This window comes from Pithys albifrons, chromosome 2, assembly GCF_047495875.1.
Source record: "Pithys albifrons albifrons isolate INPA30051 chromosome 2, PitAlb_v1, whole genome shotgun sequence".
NCBI lineage: Eukaryota > Metazoa > Chordata > Aves > Passeriformes > Thamnophilidae > Pithys > Pithys albifrons.
The window spans coordinates 16,230,548-16,256,317 of record NC_092459.1 but is presented as its reverse complement, the minus strand read 5'-3'; the positions used below and the strand labels follow the sequence as shown (position 1 = coordinate 16,256,317).

Genomic DNA, 25,770 nt, shown 5'->3' with positions numbered 1-25,770 from the left:
TCTAATGCAGAGATACTGTGTTAGCAAGGAAAACATCCCAAATATTTCTCTAATACCCACAAAAGACACTTTACAGACACCTGCACTGTACATAGTGCAGAGGACTGTACAGCTCCAAGGTCTGCCTGCTCTCAGAAGTCTGGTCCTGTTTCTGAATGTCAGTCTATGCCATAAGCAAGGACTGACCTGGACTGGGGAAATTATCTTGTGTGTGTGAGGCCTCTGCAGTGAGTGATGTTTGGCCATCTTGAGTTTACAGTCATCCTTTCTTCTCTCCTCCTTGTCTATGCTAGTGGGAGACAGGCTGGCTGAAGCTTTCTTTTTGTTTTAATTCATGGGGTTTGGTGATGCTATAAATGAAATACCCTTTTTTTCATCCACTTGTCAAATTTTGGTTAGTGGGAGAACTGGATCAGAATGTGGGGGAAAAAGAATAATAATTGTGGTAGGTGGGGAGACAAAAGCGAGTAATCAATGTAAAAACAAAAGATGAGAGGAGAAATGCACAGACTAAAGGAACTATGGCATATGGAGTCCTGATGTCCATTAATAAGTTTTACAGGAAAGCAGAAGAAAAAGAATATTCCAATCATTGTTACATGTGGCACTGGTTTTCTCATGTGTTACCACAAACGCTGCCTGAAGTTAACACTGCCATGTCAGACTGATTAAATCTTGGCAGTTGCTCGGGAGAGTTCCTCATTCAGGCTCATGTTGGCAGTAAAAAAGCATATTAAAGTCTCTTCTGAAACTGGTTTGCCCATTATTTTCTTTATATTCTTGTGCATCTCTCTGGTATCTTTAAATACACTCTTCATTCTGTTGCTTCAGAGCTACCTGTGAAATCAGCTGATATGACCTGGATAAATACCACTCCAGTGTTGTGGTTCCAGTTGGTTATTCAGGCCACTCAGACTTGTCAATACAAATTTTTCTAAAATAAAACATATTTTAGTTAAGAAATGTATGTATAGTTTTAAGTGAGTGGAGTGCTACTGAAATACTTAACTGTGCTTTTTTTCCTAAGGCTACTTCTCATTGTAGACAGTACCAGTTTTATATAGAATCTCTTAATACTATGAGCCAGTAATTAATTTCTAAATTCTGCCTTACTACAGTTACCAGTAGGTAAGATTTAGGGTGATCTCTTTGTGGTAGGGCAGTCATTGTAGAGTTTTCCTGCATTCTTTCTCTTACATTTATCTTGTTTCAGTGCAAGTATCTCCAAATTACTGACAAAAAATTTTTGAGACATTTCAAAACCAGATCTTGATTCAGACCATCTCTGTTCTGAGGTCACGTGCAGTTAAATTGTAAGGAGTATACAGGCGTGCAATTTCAGATAAAATTTTCAAAACATTTTCTTTAAATTACTACAAACATTTAGGTTCGTATCTCTTCTTCCGTCTCTGGATTGAAAGTAAAAAACAAAAACTTGGAAACTAGTCTGTTAAACCTGGATTTTTCAGTGTGCTAATTCTAATTGATAGTCAGTGAGGCTGGGATTCAAAGTTACTCATTATCCCTCTTAAAAATCTTACCAACTATAGAAATACACTGTTGGTAAGGATATACATCTCTGCATGTATATGTATGTATAAAGGAGAATATTTTTCTGAAATTAGATTTTCAGTTTTTGCCTTTTACCCAATGAAGGAAGGATATTTCTTTTTTAGTTTGCCTTTTTTATTTTTACTGTCACAAGATTCCACTTTATACTTTCAGTAACTGGCAATCTGCCCATCTGCTGCTCTGGTATTTAAGATTTGTTGAATAAGCTGTAGAAGTCAGATCAGAAAGCATTTCTGGTTACTGGTTTGCAACAAGAAAACACAAAGACACAATGGCTGGCCACTGGGATTCTCCCTTTTCTACTTGAAAAGGGTGCAGATGAGAGCTGTAGTTCGAATTTGATTGATGTGAGGTGATGTTTGTGTTTTGACAGTTATGAAAATGTGCAGCTGTTCATAAAGAAATAGAAACTGAAATCTGTGGTCTTAGAAAATTAACCTGATCTTACTGTTTATTCCATCTGTTCCCATGCTTTCGGAGTGTCCCCTTTCCTTTCAGCAGACCTTTTTTTACTTTTTAGTTTTGCCTTTATGCCCATAATACATACACTTATACCAATGAGATTAGTTCATGCAAAAGTGACAATCAGAAATCATATTCTTTAGAAAAAAATTCTCCAGCATATTGAAATGTGATAACTAAGAAAATTGTCTTAAATGAAACCATTTTCCATTATAAATTTTTTATAGATTATTATGAAGGCCCTGAAGAGGAGCAACAGAGGTCAACTGTAGAACATCAAGCTACAATAAGACCTATTTAACTTAAAAATTAAATTTCAGTTGTAGGGTGTTGCCTTTTGTTGAAAGTATCTGAGTTTAGCTGACATGGTTTTACTGTGTGAGGGCATTACTATAGAAATCTGAAGCATGGAAAAGAGATGAAGATACATTTTTCTGTGCTCCTAAGTAAATATTTTAATTACAGGATGTGTTATTTGTTTTAAGTATTTCCTTGACATGTTGCCCTGTTAAATTCAGTACTGAGTGAAATACAGTAGAGTACATGGATTTCATTCCAAACAGTTTTGCAAAAGACAGCACATGATAAATTCAGTGTTTGTATAAAATTTTCTTATCCCTAGTGGGATACCACAGGAAAATATATATGGCTACTTGTATGGGAACCTGTTACAGAGAAACATATCTTATCCTGTGTACTTTAAGTATGTGACCTAACAAAGTGAATAGGTGAAACCTTTCAGAGATTATAATGTAATTTAGTCTACCAAGCTCGTGTATTTCTGTTCCAGCTGAGTGTTATTATAGTCAAACTTAATTTGGGGTTTTTTTTCCCCCCAGTGTAACTGTTTATCTGGGGAAGTATAGGTTTTTTCCCTGCTAATCTGTATTTGTCAATAAATATTGTACTCCAAATTCTACAACCTGCCTTTCAGACCTTCCTAACACTGTTATTATTGATGTAGTGGCATCATCAACAGATATCATTTACCTCCTCTCAGTTGTTTTCTTGTTAAGCTAGGTGAAAATTACAGTGTTTTCTAAAGCCTCAGACACACCTTTTTTAAGGCTCAACACTTGTCAATTTTTACACAGCTGTTAATCAGGAGTTACAGAATTATTTTGGTGAACAGACCTCTTCACATGCATATTCTATTACTGCCATGTATTTCTTTTTGGAAAGTGTATGTAAAATCTATCAGCACTTTGTATAAGTAGCATGCATTGAAAACTTCACCCTATCTAAAGAGGTGTCTGGCCCTTTTTTTCACCAGAAAGTCAGTTGAAGGAAATAATTTAGATATATTATCCATACCTCATGTCATTTAACCAAAGAGGAATTTACTTGGAGACAGGAACATACCTGGGAAAATGCACTTAACCAAAAATCTCAAGTTTTATGTTTGATAAGCACAGTACTTAAGGTCTGTATTTGGATGAGTAGCTGGAATAAGTGCTGCAGGTTTTTAATGAGCAATTTGCTCATCTGCTTTGACCTGAAGTTACACAATAGTGTTTACATGGACTGGTGAGAAAACCTATCCAGTGGTCAGAGGTTATTTATTTCTCTTCTGCTTTCTCCACTTGCCACATTTGGATGACAGCATGTATATAGTTCTATGCTTTCTTCCAGAAAAAAAAAAATCTTTTCAGAAGGCATCCAAGGAAACTGAGTAAGAGGGAAGAAACAGTTAGTATTTCTGATATTTTAAATAAAGTTAGCAGCCTCTTTAATAAGCAGTAACAGAAATCCACTGGATGGATTTGCTGGATGTTTACAGTAAGATTTCTTCTATTTATGTCTTGAGTTTCAAAAAGTAATAGAAGAAACAGTTGATAGGGTTTTAGAACCTCCTGCGTGAGATTTTAATACAAGTTCTGGTTTGACATGTCTTTCCACTTCCGTCTGGTTTTGTTGGAGAGATCTGTCATCAGACTTGATATAACACAGGATCACACTGGAATGCTTTTTGGTCACAAACTATTAAGGAAATACTAAATGGTGGAGGCACAATACATCAGTACAGTATATTTTGAAGTAATATAGTTCTGAATGCCTGTTACAACTGAGGTCTTAGTTGTGATAGGAAATAAATCAGATTCTTATCAAGTCCAAGTTGACCTGGAGTTGTATTCATCATTCCAACATGCTCTGACACCACTTTGATCATGTAGATTGGGAATGGGTTATTCTTTCCCCCCAGCATGGATCAGAGTAGCGTGGCTTCATTCAGCAATACATAAGATCAACACCTTACAAAATGTACAATCCCAAAAATCTTTTACTAAAAATTATATAACTTTCATAAAAATTGATAATGTGAGATGTTTTATCTGTGCTCCATTAAATACCTGTCACATTGAGTTGACCTTTTACTGCATTTTACAAGAGGATGTAATGATACAAACTTTTTCAGAATCGACAGTGCTGCAATTCAGTCATGAAGCAAATTGTTGCTAAAACTGTAGATTCCTTTTGTTATACAAAATTTTTTCTTTTTTATCCCTTTGCCTCAGTAATCCCATTGAGTGCAGCAGAAGGTTCATCAGCAGTAAATTAAGGCTACTTTCTCCAGAAGAACAGTACCAAGCTAGCTGCTTTAGCCACTGCTCTTTTTGGCAGCATTACTGTTGGGTGGTAGAGTTACAACCTGGTCACCATAGGAGTGGTAGAAGTAGAAGCTGGAGTTCACATTCCACAGGTTTGCAGTACGGCTCGTAATGTGTCTATAAAGCAATTTTTCTGTGGTGTTCTGGGTGCAATCCTTTCTTTCCATTGTTTTTTACCCCCTACACTGACTGTGTGTCTTTACTTGAGTCATGCTGACTACGAGTCTGGATACATACAAAAATATTTCACATATTTTGTTACTGGTGGAATAAACTTGTACACTTTTCTTTATAGAATTTCAAAGGCAGTTTTCTTTTCCTAATGTCTATTCCATGTATGATGATACATGTAACTCGTGTGTACATCCATTACAGGAACACAGCAGTCACAGAAGCCATGGGGAATAGTTAGCAGTGGTAAAAGGCAATTTATGTAGATGGAAGTGGCTTACTCTGAAGGTCATAATGAGTGAGTCTTGTGTTTAAAATTTTGCCAACCTTTAAAAAATGTCTAGAGACAGTGACTCATTCTATAAATAGCATTTACCTCTTTGACATACAAGCCTGTTAAGAACAGGTGCAAAAATCTTTTTAGAAAGCACCTGAGTCCTGTTTTCTGAAAATATATGAGGCAAGAGGTGACTTCAGAGGGAAATCCCTTTAGAATATGTCTAAAGTAAGAAAATGTATATCATGAAATATTAGAAGTGTAACACAGTATTTTGCAAGGCCTATTTCTCCTTTTTGCCAGGTCTGATTTGTTTTCAGTAGTTTAGTTTATGTTCAGTATTGTTGTCTGTGTATCAGGATTATGCAGGTATCTGAAAACAGAACTAGAGTTCTGTTAAGTTCCTGAAACTGCCCTTGAAGTCAGACAAGATGCTCATCTACTCAGAAAATTTGGTAAATGTTGTAATAATAATAAAGATAAAAGTAAGCTATTGGGAAAATGAAGACATCTTTCTCACCAATATTGCTTAAAATTCTTTCCCTATTCTTTGATGTTTTGAACAAACCAGAAAATACAGAGCAATATGCCAAGTAGTTTCATATGCCCCAATTATATAACTCTTTCACAAGCATACTTTTAAGGCTAGCTATTTCATCTTATTTCTTCTGCACTGATTGTAAAATATACATAACTATTGAATATTATTAGTAATGTAGCTGCAACTTGAGTAAACTCCGTTTTTTTAATCCTTCATTTTAATTACTTTATAACAATATGTAATGAAACATTGTACTTCCATGCACAACTTGTTTTTGAAAATTTGAAGTAGGTGCACCTTCTTTCTTTCTTGATTATGGTTACATATGTTTGCCTATTTAAAGCACTTTACAACGTGTCACATGATATGAGGAAAAGTTTCCTATTTTCTCATCTTTGACACCTTTCATCAGAAGAAAAAGAAGATAGGCAAAATGGACTTTATGACATATGCACTAGTGAGAAATACTGTGTTTAATGTAGGCAAATCACAAACTGATCGTTGTAGCAAACACACTTCACAAAATTAATTGTGTTTCTAGGTTCCATGGTTCCTTTCTCCATGCGGATTTTACATGCTGAACTTCCTCAGTACCTGGCTAATCCTCAGGAATCACTTGACAGACTGCATAGTATGAAGATAATCTGCTCCAAGGTAACAGTATCTCTATCGACTAACATTTCTTAATGTTTAAGAAATAGACCTTATTGTCCTTATAAAGAACATAAAGTTTCAATGATGACATGTATTGCTCCACCTTGATGCAAATACGGAACTCACTATTAAAAGTAATGGAGTGCCTCCTTCCTTTTAGGACTTCTCCTTCTCTCCTCTGGTAGCTCTGACTCAAATGAGTAGAACGGGACAACTTTCGTGCTTTTGCCAGACAAGGTGTAGAGGACAGTGGGCAGATGTGTTTAAGGGCAAGTAGGAGAGATTTCCTACCTTTGCTCAGCTGTGTCCAGCTGCAAACATTTGTTAATGACCTTGATCCTTCAGAAATAGTCTTGATGTTTCAGAAACAGTCCAAATAGCTGGTTTGGGGAATATAAATACAACCTGCTGAGTTTGGTTTGGGGTTTTTATTTTATTTTGTCAACTATAATACAAAATTATGGCTTGAATTATAACATGGGATTTGTTGGTGCTGGAATTGGAGTCATGGGGTTGTGAGCGCTAACTTTGGCCACTAAAGACAACACACCAACAGTCAGCATTTGTCCTTAAATGTTTTTTAGAGAAGTCTTTCCCAAGCAGTCTAATGGACCAGTGATTATGAACTGTTACCATGTGATAAACTCTAGAAGAAATACAACATTATTGGTTTCTCTGTGACACTTGAAAGTTCAAAAATTTATATAAGATAAATACATGTGATTACTTTTTATTTTCAGTATTCCATGGAAGTTTCTTATATTTACTCCTTAAAATAACTTGGATAAGGGAAGTGCAGGGAAATAATAATTGCCAATGGTATAGCTGTACAGCCTTACATGTATGAAATCAACTTGCTTCTAGCACAGTAAAAGGTGGGATAACCAAATGTTTACAGTAAGAAGTCCAGTTCTTTGTATTATGAAGGGGAAAATGTATGGTTTAGGTAATAAGAAGTGAGTGTGGCATTTGTTACAAAGTTGGAAGGAACTGATTTTGGAAGTGGCTGAGAGATATATCTAGTCTGGTCAAGCAGTGCTACTTCTTAACACTTCATGAATGCTGTTACCTGTTGATGTCCATCTCGTCTAATAATGTTACTGGCAGGCTGTTCTCTCCAGTCCTTTTCTTTATAAACAGTCCTCAGCTGAAGTAATCCTGTTCTTCCAGGAAATGCCGTATGCCTCTGTTGCAGGATTCCATGGTGCTTCTACTAACATTTGCCTGCCCTGGTCTGCAGCAGATCAGCTGTTTCATGGCTTTGTTTTATGTGGTCAGGTGTTCAGTGCTGCACTGTCTGCCCTCAGCCATGAAGGTGCCACTAGATTCTAAAAACTGCACTTGTTTCTAAGTTTCTTAATCTTGTAATGGGAAGAGAAAACTATGAATGTGAACAAAGGAGCGACTGCTGGGCCGGGCATTCACCAGCCATCTGGCTAACTATCGAAATGGCCATATCTCAGTTACAGTGTGATCAGCCATCACAGATTAGAGATTGTTGGTAAATAGAGGAATGAAAGGAAAGGAAATTAACCCGCTACACACACACACACACACAGTCCTTTATAAGACCTTTAAGTCACCTACAATTTTGAGGTGTCTCTTCCTCTGTGCTTTTCCTTTAAGTGCATATCCTTAGGGCGTACCCAGTGTACCAAAGAAACTTTAAAGATTTTGTTTTAACATGAATTAGGCTGATTATTTGTTTAAGTAAAGGAAATTAGATATGGTGGAGAAGATGAAATAGAAATAAAGGAGAGTTACAAATTAATATATACATATTTCCCTGCCCACTGAGTTCTTGAGAATGGGTCTGTTTACTCATGTTCTGACTCCATACCTAATAGCAACCTGGTAGTTACCTGGTTCACTATAAATTCTGTATTATCTTTTGTGTCCTTGGAGGAAGCTTCTTTGATCCTGGCTATGCGTGTTCCACAAGCTCTCCTGTTCTCTGAACTTGGTTTCAGTTTGCAGATTGTCACCTCTTTGTCTTTGCCTTCCTATGGCTGAGTTTGGGAGGTTTCTCCCGGGTTAGTGCATTCAATTGCAGCAAGAAGGAGAATGATCTACCTTTGGTTCTGACACTTTCCACTAGAGATAGGATATAGCAGCCAGGGCAAGTCATTGCCTCTGCTGATGGATGCTCCTTTTTAAAGTACAGTACACAACTACAAAAGAATATAACATACTGTCCTTCCGATATGTTATTTGAGACCTCATTGCAGATTACTTCATTTGTTTGCATTCAATTACATACCTTGATTTTGGAGCAATTCAAAGACAGCTGTAGAAACAAGAGTGTGAGTAAGGACAGCTTGTAAACATAACTGTGATTTTAAAGGACAGTTGTAAATTGGTGCTAGTTTAACCATTTGAAGTCAGGGTTGGCTAACAAAAAACATTGCTTATATATATGTTTTGATTTTTGGGTGGAATGCTGTTTGTCCAACAGTCTCAGTCTCAATTGGACCATTCAAGAATAACATTTATAATACTTATAAAAACCCATAGCATAACCAAGAAAATAACATAAAGGATGTACACTCATTAGTCTTAGTATTTCTATGTGACACTTGGGAACCATTTGTGTTATAAGAGAATTAATTGGGGAGCTTTCAAACAAAAGCCTCTAGTGTTTTACTTCCCTATTTTAAAAAGTAGAAAAATAATCTTTGGTCATCCGTATTTACAGAAGGGCATACGAAGAGTCATTATGTAAATTAGATGATCTTGGAGTCATAAAAGCTAGAAGAAAGAAAAGACCTAGTAGCTCACCTAGTCTGTCTCTCTGCAGTGCAAGGTTGTTTTCTAGTTTTTAATGAGCCAGCCTATGGAGCTAAGGCCACATCCCCTGGGAGGCTATTCCAGGGTAATGCTAATACATTTTGATCATAAGAAAATTTGTCTTTTTATTTCGTTTCTCTTCCCTAATGTAACTGTGGGGGTTTTTCCTATCCAGTACTTGCTTTTAGTCTGCTGAATTCCTTTTTGCTTTTCATTGTATATATTCTACAGACATTTGTCAACTTTAGATTAGCCATTCCAGTTAAAGATGTAACCACATTTATTTTGGTTACTTTATCCTTTTAGCCCCCATCTACTTACATATTTCTGGTACCTGAAAGCAGGATTGGAGGTTGGGTGCAAATTTTTCATTTTCTCTGTATATATCTTTCCACATATATATATTTTATTTTTCTCTGCAATGTTTTTATCTTTTCCAGTATTCCTGCAAATTTCTAACCAAGATCTGGTTAGATATTTTACTTTTTTGTCTATAGGTACAGCTTTTGGGAAATAAATATTGTCTGTAGTGCCAAATGGGTGTAGCTTGGGGGAGGAAGCTATAGGAGAGCAAGTTACTGTCTGTGTTACTGCTGGGCTTCCTAACTTGTTGCCCATATAAGTCTGCCTTGAAATAAATGGTATCTGAACAGCCAGGCAGTAAGAGTAACAACAGAGTTTGTTCTTCTCAAGTGTTCATTTAAAAGCAGGCAGGATGTCTTTAGTGCTAGTAATTCTCAGAACATTCTAAAAAATGCTTACCTGGAAACCAGAGTGTTAAAAGAGAAATAGTTGGAGTTAATCTAAACTCTTCCCTTAGTTTTTGCCTATGCTTCCTAGATGTTTGAGGGAGAGCTCGTGGAAATGCACACATCCCATAGTATAATGTATTTCACTTTTAAAATGTAATCCTTCAAGTCCCAGAGCTATTTTAGCCTCTTCTGCCACATGGGTGGAGGAGTGCCAAGTGGTTTAACAGTCCTGCTTCCTAAAAAACTTGTCAAAAATACTTGGTGCCCTTTGTCCATCAGCCACTCCCTCTGCAGTTCGACCACTCTCATTCATGAGTAGTTGTGTTCCTTCCTGGTCCTTCCATGCACTCATCATACCTCCTAATCTTGTGTTTTACTTCCAAACTGATGAACTTTTCAGTCTCTTAGCTGCTGATTATTTGGGGATTTTATTTTCATTCAGCTTCCAGTTCTGGCTCAGTTTCCAAGGTGACATAAGTATTCTGTTTGTCATATGTTACTTCATTCTAGAGGGTATTTGTCTTGATGCCTAGTTGATAAGTCTATAGAAACTATGATGATCCTTGGACCAATCTGAGTATCCAAAAAGCCACAATGCCAGAAGCACCAAATAAGGATTGCAAACTAGGGACACAAATGGTGGTATGAGTAGACCAGTAATTCCAGCATACAGGGGATGTATAGGGAATGAAGCAGAAGGCTCAATGCAGTAATACTAGCCAGTTAAGATAATGATTTATAAATAATCAAAACAAGAAGCATAGGTCACATGTAAAACTGATTAAGTAAATGATAGAAGTGTTCAATCATATTTTTCTTTATAATAGGAACACAGATGGTTAGAGCTATTTGATATGATATTGCTGGAATAAACAGTTCACCAGCTAAATATTTCATATTCACTAACCCAAATAGCTTATACTGAGGAACTACAGGAATCATTAATGTTACTATTAAACGATTCTTGGAAAAGTGGGGAAATGCCCAGATACTGGAATACTGCAAATGATGTTCTTAAGAAGGGCAAAAGAGATAAACCTGGGGAATAAAACAATTAGCCTCAAATCATCGCCAAGCTCTGCTTTAATTACGTTGAGCTTGAGGTGAGGGCTTGATATCCCCAAGTAATGTCACAGAATGGGTAATGTAATGCTCTAATTGTATGCTAATATCTAATTCTTTTCTTTCTGATTATGAGATTGAGCACGTTTTCAGAGAAACTCATTGTCTTTTTAAACAAGACAGCATGTCTGCTTGATGAAGGCCCTTTGTTTATACCATTTCAATGTAGGAACTTTGAGCCTTACTGAGACTGAGAAGCAATCACTAGATATTTTCTAGGGGAGGAGAAAGATCATGGGTTTTAGACTGCAGAAAACAGATTATAAAGTGATTTGTATTTGTGGGAGAGAAGAAATTTTTTTTTCTGACTAGATGCCTTATTATACACTAGGCATTTAACACTGAAATGTGGCACTTTGGTTTCTAAGTGATTTCTAGGTGGCTACACTGCTTTTGAAAGTGGGACTGAGAGTCAGTCTTGCAGGCATGCCACTGCCGTCTCATAAATTGCCACCTGTCAGCTAAGCTGCAGTATCTAATGGTGTATGCTCATAGCCCCTCAAAATCTGAGGTAAGGCAGCTTAGTCCAGCCCTCTGTGAATGAAGTTTACAGTAAGTCATATTACCTTGTGCTTGTCATGGGCTAACAATTCCTACTAGCCTGGCTCAGCTGCCAGGTGGTAACTGCTCTGCTTTCATTGTATGTCTCTCCTTGCTCTGAAGTTTCTTGTAGCTACATTTATGGCCCCTAACTTCAAGATTTCACTCTAGTCTGTGAAAAGAGCTTGGCATCTCGTAGGGCAGTTTCTTCCAGCTTAAAATGTCAAAAATTGGTGGCATGAGCTGTCATTCTGAGGGGACTGATCATCTTCATTGGCTGTAGAAGGCATCAACACACTCTCCAAGGCCAGATTAATTCTACCTGGCTTCATTTTGGAGGATTTCCTGCACTGATTTAAAGTGTTCCCTCATGAAGCACTGAGCACAATTGGAATGCTTTGTTAGTGTAGAAAAAGACAATTAGTTCGTATACTGACAGAAGCTGAAAGCTCTCCAGAAGCGCAGTCAGTCCCCAGAAGAGGCAGTGCCCTGTGTCTCCCTCCACAGCAGCTGCTTAAAGAGCAAGTGGCCTTAGTAGTTTTTCAAGGGAAATCTCAAGTATTGTATTACAATCAAAGTTACAAATATGTAACAAGAAAAGTGAGGTGATCTGTGGGAATTGGAAAATGAATTTGGAGAAACTGTAATGGCATTAAGAAAAGCAAAGGTGACTTGCATTTCAAATGGAGCCTTGTGTGCATATTTTAAAAGTGGTTACGACACAAGCTTCATTAAATATGTTTTCATTCTTCCAGTGAAACAACAAATGTTTCATTCACTCAACAATTTACATGATTTAAAATCTATGATAAAGAAGCAATAAACCCCAAAGTTTGAGAAGGAAATTGCAGTAAGAACTAAGAGGAATAATTCTTTAAAGAAAAAAATATGAAACTAGAGCCCATACTTAGTGTGGGCAAGTCAGGAGGCAGTGGCTTTCTGTGAAAAAATCAGTTTGATTTGCATTGTGGTCATTAACATTCATTCTCTGGTGAAGCGTATTTTATGTTTTACCTAACAAAATGTGTATGTCCCAAGAGTGTGCTGACATTTAATGTTCTCTAAGTGTCATAAACTCAAGCTCTTAACATCCCTCCACTGTACAATTGCTTTCTTACTTTGTGCAAGTGATCTTGCTATGGTAATAACCAGTAGTTTTGGACTGTACTTAGGTGAAACATTCCTGCATGAATTGGTTTACATATAGTTTGTCAATTGTAGATAATGTGCATTAAATATATAATGCTGTTTAAACTCATGTTGGTTACTTTAAAAAAATTTACTACAGATATTAGAAAATTTGGAACAAGGCTTAGCTGAAGATGGAAGTATGACTAATATTACACAGGAGAACAGACAAGGTAGGTATTCTTTAAACATTTTTTTCACAGGCTGTGTGTTTTTATTGCTTGCCTAAGTATGCTAAAAGTTTTCACAAGACTGCCTCAGAGTGTTAAAACAGTATTTTTGTAATCTGATAGTCTACTTGGCCACTGAAATGATACACCTTGTACTTTTATTTGCTGGAATTAATTTCACAGTTTTGCCCTTGATGGAACTGATGCATTAAATCAATTCTTTTTCCTACTTAGAAGAAACAAAGAATGTGTCTGCCATCCTTTAATGATGAATATATAAGTGTATTGCTGTTGCAGCTAGATGGATGTTTCATCTTAAGCCTTGGCTGACCAGCTCCTCTCAATCCTCATGTCTGGCATCCACTCAGTTTTTTCAGATTGAACTGCCACCATTCCCTGGCTACACTGGCCTAGGATTCTGCTGCATAAGTGGCTGAGTCTCACTGTAGCTACATGGTACTTAGACTCCCTAAATACCTAAGGCACTCTTTAGAAGACTGTTTAGATTATATTGAGCTACATCATCATTTTCTCCTTTTCCTTCTGTCTTAGTTGTGTAGCTTCAATAGTGTAGGATACATTACTGCATAAAAAAGCATGATCAGGACAGATTAGTTGTCCAAGCATTTTTATAAAAATACAGTTTATACTTATGAAGTCATTACAGTATACTTGACAATTGGACAAGATGTGGTGACTTTTTGGCATTGCTATGGATGGTGTGGACCCCTCATGGCAAGTTCAAAACATAACACCATAAAAGCAAAGACCTTTCAGCTTCGGTAACAGCCTAAGGAATGTTACCAACTTCTTTGTAGGATGGCATTCACCTAGAGCCTGTGGGAAGTAAAAGTCTGTCTCTGTGATAGAAAGAGGCCCAGTAGAGTTAGTACCAGAGTAAAAGAGTTATTATAAATAATTCCTTAAAACGGTGTCTATATGGAAGGATGCGGACCTGTCTGAACTCTTCTTCTGCCTGGACTTCATTTTGACTGGATGTAAAAGCAGCTTTAATGAATTACTGTACTTGACTTACTATACATTCAGTATATGTCCTGAAAGCATGAACACATGTGAGCAGCATCTATCATTAAGATATTTGCAAATACAGTCAAGTGAATACTTTTACTACTCTTCTCAAAAAGGTTAGGAGAAAGGGAAAGAATCTGACATCGAAGATTTATCCACAGCACTTCAGGAGTTCATGTACTTCTCTTTTGTATCTACCATTCTTTTTGCCTGTGTTCTCATACTTACTTTTCCCTGTTAGCCCTTTCTGCCAGATTTTCATCCTTATCCCCCCCACATTTTAGTTTCTACAACTTCAAAACCAAGATGTTGATCCCCCTTTAAGGTACAAGGACTTTTCCCTAGCTGTGTTGTAATTCTGTGTCCTCTGGTCTGCCTCACTCATGAGTTTCTGCCTCCTTGCTTTTCTTCTCTGCTGCTGCTGCTGCTGCTGCTTCAGAGCTCGGGAAGAGGCCTCAGGAAGAGGCATAGTTAGAAAAGCAGCAGCTACTAGTTACCACAGGAGGTGGCTGCAGAAAATTTGAATGGATCTTTGCATGTCTCTTGTGCACCTGCCTGTAAGTTTAAGACTGCCAAAAAGCCCGTGGGACCTTTGCAGAGACTGTTGACTGCTGCTGTCTGCAGAGGTCAGCCAGATCTGCTCCCTCTCTGCTTCCTCAGTGCATTTGTAGCTCCAGGAGGCTGATAATGGGTTTGCTTTCTTTCATCTGAGACTAGTTGAAGCAAACCTTATTAACTTTATATGAAGACAGACCTAATTCATTATGGGAATTATGCTTAGCCTGTAATTTCCATGGTGCTGGTGTAAGAAGGTGCAACACCAATCAATTTACCACATCTCCTCTAGTCTGGAACAGAGCACCTCATTTGCCAGTTTTCCAGCAGGCAGAGAGATTTAGCATTGCACCACTTACCTGGTAAAGCATTCTGTAAGATGCCAATTTTGCACCTTCACAGTGCACAGGCTGCCTATTGAAATGAATGGCAGTGTGGAGTACAGAGTCCTTGATGAATAACAAGGAAAAGCAAGTGCTTAGAGTGGAAGCATGACCGTATGGACCTGTAGAGAGGGTTTCAGGCATCTCAGTAACATAGAATGATCTGCTCTTGGGTTTTTGGTTTTGTTCACTGCTTTGCAGGTTTTCTTTAACCCCTTTCTGCCAGTGCTAAGAAGCCTCATCCCACAGGGCTACAGAATTTCTAGACCAGGTTCTATTCAGTTTATATCACAGACTGAAGACATCTGGCCTGCCTGCTTTGCAGTCCTTTTTTTGACAACTGTAGCTAGTGATGTCTGATTGTTAACAGCAAACCTTGGTGTCTCCAGTGTAGGAGTCAACATCTAATTTATTGCCACCTAAGTCCTAAAAAGCTGAATTAAAGGGGAGTTATTTAATTATGTCCAGGTTTTACACACACCCACAAGAAAAGAAAAGAAATGTGTCAAAGTATTTGCTCCTGGTTTAGAGCATCCTCTCCATTAGTAGCACTAGCAATGTATGGTCAAGGGGGAATTTCTAAAGCAAAAGCTAGGAGTAAGGAATGATTTTAAGGCACAGTGGATGAAATACTGTATTCAGTGTTGGACCCCACATTATACCTTCTTGTGACAAGGATAATTTGAGAATATTCATAGGTCAGGGTTTTTTGTTTTATTGTTGGAGTGGATTGAAGGAGTTTTCTTTTTTAAGAAGGGGACTAGACATTTCACCAAGCTCTTCTTATTTGTAATGATATTTTTGTGTGCTGAAAGAATTATCTCTGTAACCCACCAGGCTTTCATCAGAGACTACATTAATGATACAAATGAGTGGTCTCAGTTCTCGCAATTGCATTGAAATAGCCTCTTCTTCCTTCCCTCTACCCCCTTCAAATCATTACAGTGACCTTGACAGCTGATTGACTGAGACACATTTTTCTTATGTACTAAATTAATAGTCCTAATGTTTATTTTTGAGGATTAGAGGAATATTTCTAGCATTGATCTAGGGTACTGCAACACAAAAGAAAATAAGGATCTGTGTGAACCATTCTCTTATATCATCAGGAGTCTGTCTGCGAAGTGAGAGGGAGAAATCTGCTGCTGCAGCTTTTAATGGCTGCAAGCTCCAGGAGCATAGGGAAAGCAGACAGGCTTGGCAGATTTTTTCCAGCATATCTGTAAGCTAGAGGCAAGCACAAACAGTCCCAGACTCAAACGTTTCTCACTCTGCATGTTTTGGCTCTGATATTCTAGCTATGTTTATTTTTTTAATTTATCACATTTAATTCTGTAGATTATGTGTTTATAAACTGATGCTTATTATCACTTGAATCCTTTTATGCACCTTTTGTTCTGATGTTGGAAAACGTGTAGCTTATTTTGGTGTTTAATATTTGGCCTGAGCTGAAAGCTGAGTGGCTGTCTATTGCTCTGCATTGTTGCATCGTATTTGATACCCAGAGCCGCTGGAGCAATTCTCTCAGACAAATGCAGAATTCTCTGATGCTGCAGCATGACTGAGAATTAAAAATTCTAGGCTAAAACCCAGTGGTGTTAACGAGGGGGACCTTTCAAAATCGTAATTCATAGGACCAGTAATTGATGGCAAGAAAGAACCTCTAATTTATTTGTGCAAATTCACAAGCTGCTCTTATTTTGCAGCCTCTGTTCAGCTGTGGAGGTCACGTCTGGGCCGGGTGATGTACTCCATGGCAAACTGTCTGCTAATGATGAAGGTACGTGGGTGGCAGAACTGCAGAGGTACCGTATATTCCAGAATAGAACGTCAGAGAAAGTAAACGTGAACTACTGGTGCAGAGATAAGGGAAGACTACCTGACAGTACATGACGGTTTTGCTTAGTGAAGAATTAATTAGACTTACTAATGTCTTATTTAATAGATAGCTATTTGCAGTAATGTTCTTTGGGAATATATCTGTACTTATTTCTCCCCAAATCATCCTAGAGAACATGCAATAACAATACAGAATTTGCATTTTTAAATTGAATTTTTCAGACACTTAACTAAATGCTCTAATTAAAAGCAATTACGTGCTTTGTCTTTTTCAAACTATATGCTAGGAATGTGGCTGTTTTTGTGAGGATTAATAACTCTGTAGCCTTTGTATCTGATGAAGATCCAGAACATTTAAATACATCCTTCCTTGTCAACCAGTCTCAGTTGTAATAAATATATCTTCTTTCAAGTTTAAATCCTCACCTAGTAGGTAGGGGTGGAAGAGAAAGGAATAAAAGCAAAAGTTAACTAGTTTCCACTGTTGAGGTTTTTTCCCTTGATTCCTCCTTACTTTTTTAACCAATTCTACTCTATTTGGTGCAACACTTATCTTCTCCCAGTAGTCAGGAAGTACAAATAAAACTTCTTCTGCCAATCACCTCTTGGTCAGGGAAGTGAGGCTATGGCTATTCTTGCAGGACACTGCTGTTATCCTGAGCTTAACTGTACTTCACAAATCAATTAGCAGAGACGGCCTCAGAGCAGGGCTGTCAGCAGTATAATCTTCACAGCCCAGGATTTGCACTCCTGGCTGGTTGCTCTTCACTTGCCCAAGGTCATGCCAGACCCGATCCTTTGATGTTTTGCTAAGCTACTTCCCAAACAGGGCTCCATTCTTAATATTACAATACGTCAAAAAATATATTTTTTTAATAAATAAGAGCCATTTATCTAGCTTAACATGACACGGAATATCCTTCTTATGAGAATTAGGGAAAACATCCATTTGTTTTCATAATTTTGTTGCAATAACAACATTTCGGTCTTGAATAGAAATAATTGTCCATTAAACCATGAGGTATTTTTGAGAATTAGTAAATATTTGTATTTTGAAACATGAAATAGGCTCATTTTTTAAAGAACTTTCTTTTTCAAAAAACAAGTGAAGAAAAGCATCACTTGCCATCCAAACAAAGTAGAATATGTAAATAAGAAAATGCTGGTACAAATCAATTCAAGAAGTTCACTTTTGCTGTGAATTGTTTTTAACTCAGTATTTTTTCTTCTCATGGACACACAAATCCACATGCACACACAGTTCTCACCTTCCTTTGGTTCGGTCTTGTTAGTGCTATTTTCTTCAAGTAATAGAAATCTGTTTGTGAATACTCCTTACCATGTTTTTGGAAATGATACTTCAGAAATACTTCAGCACAGATACTGCTTAAGACCAGTTGTATTTAGGGACTCACAGCTGTCAAGTTAGAAATTTATGATTCCACAGTATCTTCTAGATTACCCACAACTGCATGTTGCATTGGCTATAGAGTAGTTGTGAGTCTTTCACTTTTCAGAAATCTCTCTAGACCATTCTAACGTGCATCAGTGCAGTAATGAAACTATTTTTTCAAATAATTTTTGAACACACTTTTTTTTGTAAGTTCTCCCATGAACAATTATATTAATTGAAGAGAGTTCCACCTTTTTTTTTGCTGTTATGTAATATGCTTTTAAAATTGCATTTGTTTTTATTCAAGTATTTCAAGTGTATGTAATTTAAGAAAAAGAACCCAGTTTCATTCTCAGTGCCATCTATTGCCATCTAGAGACCATTTACGATACTGCAACAGAGTTATGATTGATCTCCAGGTACTGTTTGGTGTTGGAATAACTTGTGGTAGTAGTAGATTAATAAGAACAATATATTAAAGAAAAACTGTGTGACATCGGTATGAAAAAATTAAAAACTTATTATCTTACTTTTGCTAACCTCTTTGGCCAAAAAACCTGCAGTAATAGTAAGAATAATCTTGTCAGTACTGATGCTTGAAAATTAAAAAATAATATTTTGATTAGATGTTGGCCCTATAACTATTTAAATCTACTTTAATCATCCTCAAGTCTAATCAGGTTTATTTCATGTCATATCTCTTCTGCATTACTTACCTGAATCACGGAGTTCTGTTTATGTAGCACAATGATTTTTGCCTTTTTAAATATGGCATCATTGGTTTCATAGCTAAGCATCTCATTAAATTATTGAGATGGTATATTATTTTGGAAGCAGTGAGTGAAGCACAAAGGAGTGATTCACCCAGACTTGCGCAGGAAACCTGCAGTGGAGCAGGAGATCAGTCACATCTCCTTTATCATGGGACTATCTATCCAAGGTACTGAATTCTGTCTGCTGTGTCCCTTTATCCGTGTGATTAGCGATAGTTCAGCAGCAGTTTGAGGCAGTCTTAACATACCCTTTTTTCCTAATCATCCTCCCTTCTTTGTACAGCCTTTCTTAAATGGATTACAGCTTTCTTCCATGCACCACTATTGGACCTAACCAAATGACAAAGAAATGGTGGATCTCAGTTATATCAACTGGTATCAAACAACTTTCCCATTTCCTTTGAACAAGGGGCAGCTTAAGGAAGCATGTGGAAATACAGCAGGAATGGAAAGGGAGACCATGTAATCTGTCTGTAGACTTCCATTTACAAGAACTCTTGGCTTAAGTCACTATGAAAGCATATCCTGAATATAGAAGCATGAGGGAATATTCATTTAAAATGCAACTGATTATGTCCATTGCTTCATTTCAAGTCTAATTGCAAAATGTCTGTCACTTTACTAAATCATCATGGAAGTGTATTGAAAACTTTTTAAGTTCTTTTCATCTGAGCTAAAATCGCTTTTGACATTATCTTACCACACTTTTATCTCTCTAAGGAATAAACACTTAAGTATTTTCCATATATATTATAAATGCACTCTAATTAAAGGCACAGTTTGCACTTTTTACTTTTTTCAGTGTTGTCTTAACTTTTGTAGAACTTGTCTTTTGTAAAACAAAAGCATTAGAATTGACTTTAATCTGGGTCCAATACAATTAAAACTGCACCAAGAAGTAAGTAAGTTTGTGCTAGTGATGTAAGGGACTGATGCCTAAGGACTTTGGTTCCTTTATGATTTAAAAGAGAAGACTATGAATCATCATGTCTTTTTCCTAACTGTGCTGCAGTACAGCTCTTTGGATTTGTACCACTGTGAATCTGCTTTTACAACCCTTCTGAGTGCACTAGATGGAGAGGAAGGATAAGGTATCCCTGTCCTCTTTCCCAAAATAAAATATTTATGAACTCTACAATTTGTATAGCTAAAGCTGATTTTTAGTCTAGGGTTTATTGAACCTACTCTCAGCATTTTACATGTTATGGTCATTTCTGCTTATTTCTAAATATCTCATAATTAATATTCTAAGTACTTATGGTGGTGATGAGGGAAACATGAAAACATAATAATGCAGTGACCATGAGGAGAAGTACAGTTATACTGTGGTGTATGAAAGGAAAAAACATACACCTGCTGCCATTTTTGTGCAAGTAGATGCAGTGGCTTACTAGAACTATTTTAGATTAGTATATATAATATTAGCCCCAAATTTTCATAGCACAAGAGGTATTGAATTATAAAACAATAGGCCAACTCTCATATCCTGAATTGTACAGCTTCAGTCCTTCTTTGGGGATTGTTTTTATGAAGGTGTGGAAAATCTGAAGGCTCTCAACCTTTAGAAATTAAAGGCCATGATGATACATTAGCCCTGTCTTTACATTTTAGGATCACAAGCTGAAGTCATTGGGATTTTTACTGGCAATACTTAGTATGTTTTACGCCTTACAACCACACCTTGCATTAATCAAGACTTCACTCCTCTAAGGCAGTGTGTATTCATCATTCTATCAGGCAATTTTTGTTGTATTGCCACATTAGCAAAACTGTAAATGAGGGCGGTCCCGTGGTGTAATAGTGAGCAGTCCGGACTCTGATCACAAGGTCGTGAGTTCAAGTCTCAGTGGAGACCGTACCGGGCAGTTCAATGCCTCTCTGCCGTCAGATCTCGGATGCTCAGCAGGGTCAGCCTCGGTTAGTACCGGGTGCTGTAGACAGTCCTGAGGACTTCACTGGCACTGTCCAAGCTCGCTCGGCCGTGGCAGATGGACCTTGGGACTTAAACGGTGGGGCCAGTTCTGTGCATGCTGTGCCTCACCTAAAAAATCCACTGCGCAGGCTCGAAGGGCACACCCCCACCTGGGGAGAGCCCTGCCCAAATCTTTCTTCGCGAAGTTTGGCCATACATACATACATACAAATGACAACAGTCTTTAGTAAGTTAGACTAAATATCCCTTACTTTACAATATGCTTCCTCAGAAGGAACTGTCAGATAAGATGCCTCACCGCAGAATAGTATCATTCAGTATCACATGTAGGATATTTGAGAAATCTCCTGATGCTTCCATGATAGTGTGACAAGAAGAGTACATGCATATAAAACTCACTGTGGGATCCTTGGGTAACTACAAAATAAGGTTGTGTTTAGAAGTGAGCCTGGATACTATGGTAATGTTTTGCAGTTCCATCCTGGGGCCTACGCTCAGGGATGGCTTTGGACATTCATAATTTAGTTTCTATCATCTCCTGGAAGAAAGGGTCCCATTTTTCTGGTAGGTAACGTAAAGCATGCAGTAACAGTTGTGATGTGCTAAACTGTTGTATGGAAACAGGGTGCTGTGTCCACGAATACAGTGCATAGACTCCTAATGTTCATCTCTACTCTCACATTTCAGGAGGTGTGAGTATTTATGGACTCCTAGTTATAATGTATATGGTATTGGAGAATCACTTGATAAGGAGTGCAAAAGAGGACGGTTTCTCTGTCTTAGGCCAATTCCATGAAGGCCCTGCAGCATGGACCTCTAAGACTTGGCTGCTGGTTCCTGCCAAGTCTGGCTGCTCTGTGCACTGGGGAGACTGTGGTGCTGTAATTGTGCAAACAGTGCCCACTCCTGCAGCTTCTTGTGACTGAGGCTTTCCTGCAGTCAGTTCATGGTGTGCCATAAACCAAGCGGACAGAAGCACCTTTCTATCAGCTTACTGGATGGTCTCCTGGGTGTTGTTTCTGTGTTAGTTTGGGGATGTGACAGCAAAGCCCCCGTCCCTCACGGTAGTGCTGTGCATCTTTGTTGTGTACTCAAAGCCTTAGAGTGTGCATGAGAGTGAGCACTGGGTGAGGGGCAGCTTTAGACCACAGAATGGAAGACATTGAGAATTTGATATGATAAAATTATTTCTCTAGTGACCACATTTTACGCTTGGAGAGATAAAATTTACAGTCACAGACAATCCTTCAGATTTAATAGATTATACTCTTGCAGGATTTAATAGGTAATACAAGCATGGTTGGAGTGCCTCTAAAGAGCTGGATCAAAGGGTCCCTATTCCAAGTTTTTTATGCCTACCTAACACAGTGGGACTACATGATCAATTAAGTTCTTTTCTAAGTCATACATTTATGAAAAATTGTGGCTGTGTTAATTTCCTCACATTTTAGTTCTGATATGTGGATATGACCTGTTGTTTTTGCTCTGAACTCCTTCCGTTATCAATAAGAAATGTGAGCATGTCATAGCACATTAGATTTAGAATAAACTCTAAATGTTCATAATGTTCAGAATTAATCATAATACCCACATTATGCACGTTGTTTGCAAGATCCTGTACAGTGCTTCCTGCCCTGTTTAAGTCAGCTTTTACAATTCTAGGATGTGTAATTTTCTCTCGTACACAGATGGGACTTCAAAGACTTGTCTTGATTTCTTGTTTATATGAAACAATTAATATATTCCAAATAGAATGATTTGAGTTGGAACAGACCTCTAAAGGTCATCTAGTTCAACTTCCCCCTGCCATGCAGTAGGGCATCTTGAACTGAATTGCTCAGAGCCCCAGCCAGTCTGATCTGGAATATATCCAGGAATGGGGCATCTACCACCTCTGGGCAACGTGTTCTAGTGTTTCATCACTCTCATTGTAAAAAATTCCTTCCTATTACCTAGTCTAAATTGACCCTTTTTAATATAAAACCATTACCTGTTGTCCTATCACAATAGGCCCTGATAAAAAGTTTGTCACCATCTTTCTTATAAACCCATTTCAAGTACTGAGAGGCTTGCAATGAGGTCTCCCCAGAGCCTTCTCTTCTCCAGGCTTAACAACCCCAGTTGTCTCAGCCTTTCCTTACTGAGAGGTGTTCAGTCCTCTGATCATTTTTGTGGCCCTTCTCTGGAGCTGCTTTAACAGGTTCATGTTTTTCCTCTGCTGAGGACTCCAGAGCTAGATGCAGGTTTAGTACTTTTAAGTGCCTCCTCAGGAAAAGAAATTCATTACACCTGAGGAACATTGTCTTCTCAGACTAAGAAGAAGATGAAGAAAAACACCCATTACTAATAGTTGTGATCACATTAGGGACAAGTTAAATGTGTACTATAATTTGACTAAGAGAAATGGTAGGGTAGAGATTATCCCAAGATGTCTGTGTAGTTCTGAAAGATTATTCTTTGTAGTCTATTGCTTCCTAACACGCACCACAAATTCCTGTATTAAGTTGAAGGGCAGGACTGTCAGGAAGCACACGCGGAGCATGTTCCGCCTTTGTGTAGCCTGGCCTGTATAAGCAAAGGCTGGCACTCTCTGCCTGTGCTCGTGGTCCCTCCAAGGAGCTGGAGCTGCAGCTGGCACAGCCCTGTGCTCTGTGAGTGTACCCACAGCGTGTCCTCACTCAGCAGAGAGCACATGCAGTGTTTCTCATGTGTGCCTGCCAAACCCTGTGTAGCCAGGCTCTGAAAGTCATTTACTGTCCAGATCACTGAACTCTGCAGCTTAACCAGAATTCTGTCACTGGGCATTAGCTGGAGGGTGTGGTGGCACTGCATCTTGAGCAGGCAGATCTCAGAGCTGCCCCTTGCCAGCAGGGCCTTTGTGCAGATGGGGAGGGTGGTGTCACTTGCAAAACTTTCTGGAAATCAGACCCATCCCCGCCCACACTTAATTTTAGCACCAATCAGTTTTCTATTTAGATTACCTGCTTTTATGCAGTATGGTAGGAAAAAATCAACAATTTGGATGGAGAGATGGAAATGGGCTTCTTTCCCTTGGTAGTAGTGCTAGTTTGTAATCTGAAAATGTGCAGGAATTGCAGTTTCTGTCACGTGATGTTGTTCACAAGTTAAGAGCATGTGCAAAGGCAGTTCCCAAAGCTTTGGAATATAGTTTGTTAAACCATGTAAATTATACATATATTTGAAACATGAGACACTTCTCAAGTATGTATACCCCCTGTCACACAGAAAGTGCCTGACTTGAATTCTACATCATAATCTAATCTGAAGGTTAAATGTTTCAGGTTTTGGCATTTAACTACAAAAAGAATATGATGCAGTTAAAAAGAAAAAGATCCCCTGTGTATGTAGTTCTAGTGTAACTGAGAAAAGACCAATATGGTCAGCTACCAGTGCCTCAGTGATTGATAAAAATTCTGTCTCACTGACAAGTTGCAATTACTATAATTCCATATGAGTTTGTCTTTAAAAAGAAGGTGACATAAAAGTTGAAGAATGCTGACCTTAAATACCCCATTGTGTACTTTTCACCCTTAGGACTATGTGCTTGCTGTAGATACTTACCACACCGTCATCAAATATTACCCACAGCAAGAGCCTCAGCTGCTGAGTGGAATTGGAAGAATTTTCCTTCAGGTATGCATTTTATTCTAAATTTGCTACATAATACTGCTATTGATAGTTAATGTAGAAAATAATTGTTGCATTTAAAACTATAGCTATTTTTATAGGGCACATGTCAAATTGTAGAGGCAATGTGGTCAAAACAAAAACCTTTCTGCCATGTGGTATGAGATAAAACTAGGAGATTAAAAGCACCTCTAGTATTAAAAGTGCATTAGCAAACAACATGCTGTAGAAAGTCATGCCAATAATTTAATCAAAAAGTAACATTCTGCTTTCCCTAAAACTAATGGTAAAGCTCCATTGATGTCAGTGAGCCAGACATTTCACTAAAAATCTCATGTCTCACCACCTCAGACTGCATGCAGCCCTCAGTCACACTGTGTAACTGCCATCTTCATCTAGAAAAAACTGGGTGTCCTTCTGTTGTCCAGATTACCCCTGAGAAGACAAGGGCGGGCACAGTAGAAGAAAAAAACAGGACAGTACAAGTATAATAAATGTCAATGTAACTGTACTTAATGATACTAAGTAAAAATAGATGTCTGTTTTTCATAAAAGGATACATATAAATAGCTATCTGATCAACTAAGTATCTCACAAGTTCTTTGCGGTTCTTTCATATTTCTCATATTTCAAACATTTTACCTACTCACTTTTCATTATTAATGATAAATCTAATTTTGAGTTGTCAGGTATTTACAAATTACTTTATTTGTGACATTCATGTTATAAAATTATATTGAAATGGTGTCATTTACTCTTGAGATATAATTATTAATATTGTTTGCTTGAATTCATAGAATGTCATTCAAATTCAATTATGGATTTTCAGTTCTCAGCAGGAACATGGTTTAACAATGTGGTAGGCATGTCTGTCTTTAAAAGTCTCTAGTTTAAAATGGATCTCCAGCACTGTAGAGAATTTTATAATATTGGCTGCATGCATTAATTATTATCTAAATAGGCAACCTAGTAATAATGCATATTAAAGAATGGTACTGTAAATATGCATAATACTATTGGAAATACAAGTTATTAATAGTTCTGGTCTTAGTGGGAAAATGACTGGGTACATTAGTGGTACTGCCTTGCTGGTGAGAGTTCTGCCCTAGTGTGACACTCTCCAGTCTGTAGCTCCATTTGCTATAGAAAAATTGTCACTCTTAGGAGGAAAGTGTCTCCTGACTCACAGAGCCATTTGAAGGCACTGACTTGGCAGTGCTGGCTGTGACAACAGTCTTTTACTGCTCACTGGTTTTACTGTCAGAACTGGACACAGCAAAAGGGTGTATGAGGAGTCCTTGGTATTTTCATGTGATCTAAATAGAAGTTAAAAAGAATCACTTCTAAATGCAAATGTTTTCCCTCTAGCACC

The 25,770-nt window shown here is 37.8% G+C and overlaps 1 protein-coding gene across 1 annotated transcript in view; it reads left to right on the top strand.

The window, feature by feature from the left end:
• Positions 1 to 25,770, top strand: part of TRAPPC12 (trafficking protein particle complex subunit 12) — a 50,601-nt gene that overhangs the window by 18,350 nt on the left and 6,481 nt on the right. Inside the window, exons 6-9 of the mRNA XM_071548392.1 lie at positions 6,174 to 6,286; positions 12,776 to 12,848; positions 16,519 to 16,592; positions 24,306 to 24,404. Coding sequence (XP_071404493.1) covers positions 6,174 to 6,286; positions 12,776 to 12,848; positions 16,519 to 16,592; positions 24,306 to 24,404 — 359 coding nt within the window. The remainder of the gene's footprint in view (positions 1 to 6,173; positions 6,287 to 12,775; positions 12,849 to 16,518; positions 16,593 to 24,305; positions 24,405 to 25,770) is intronic.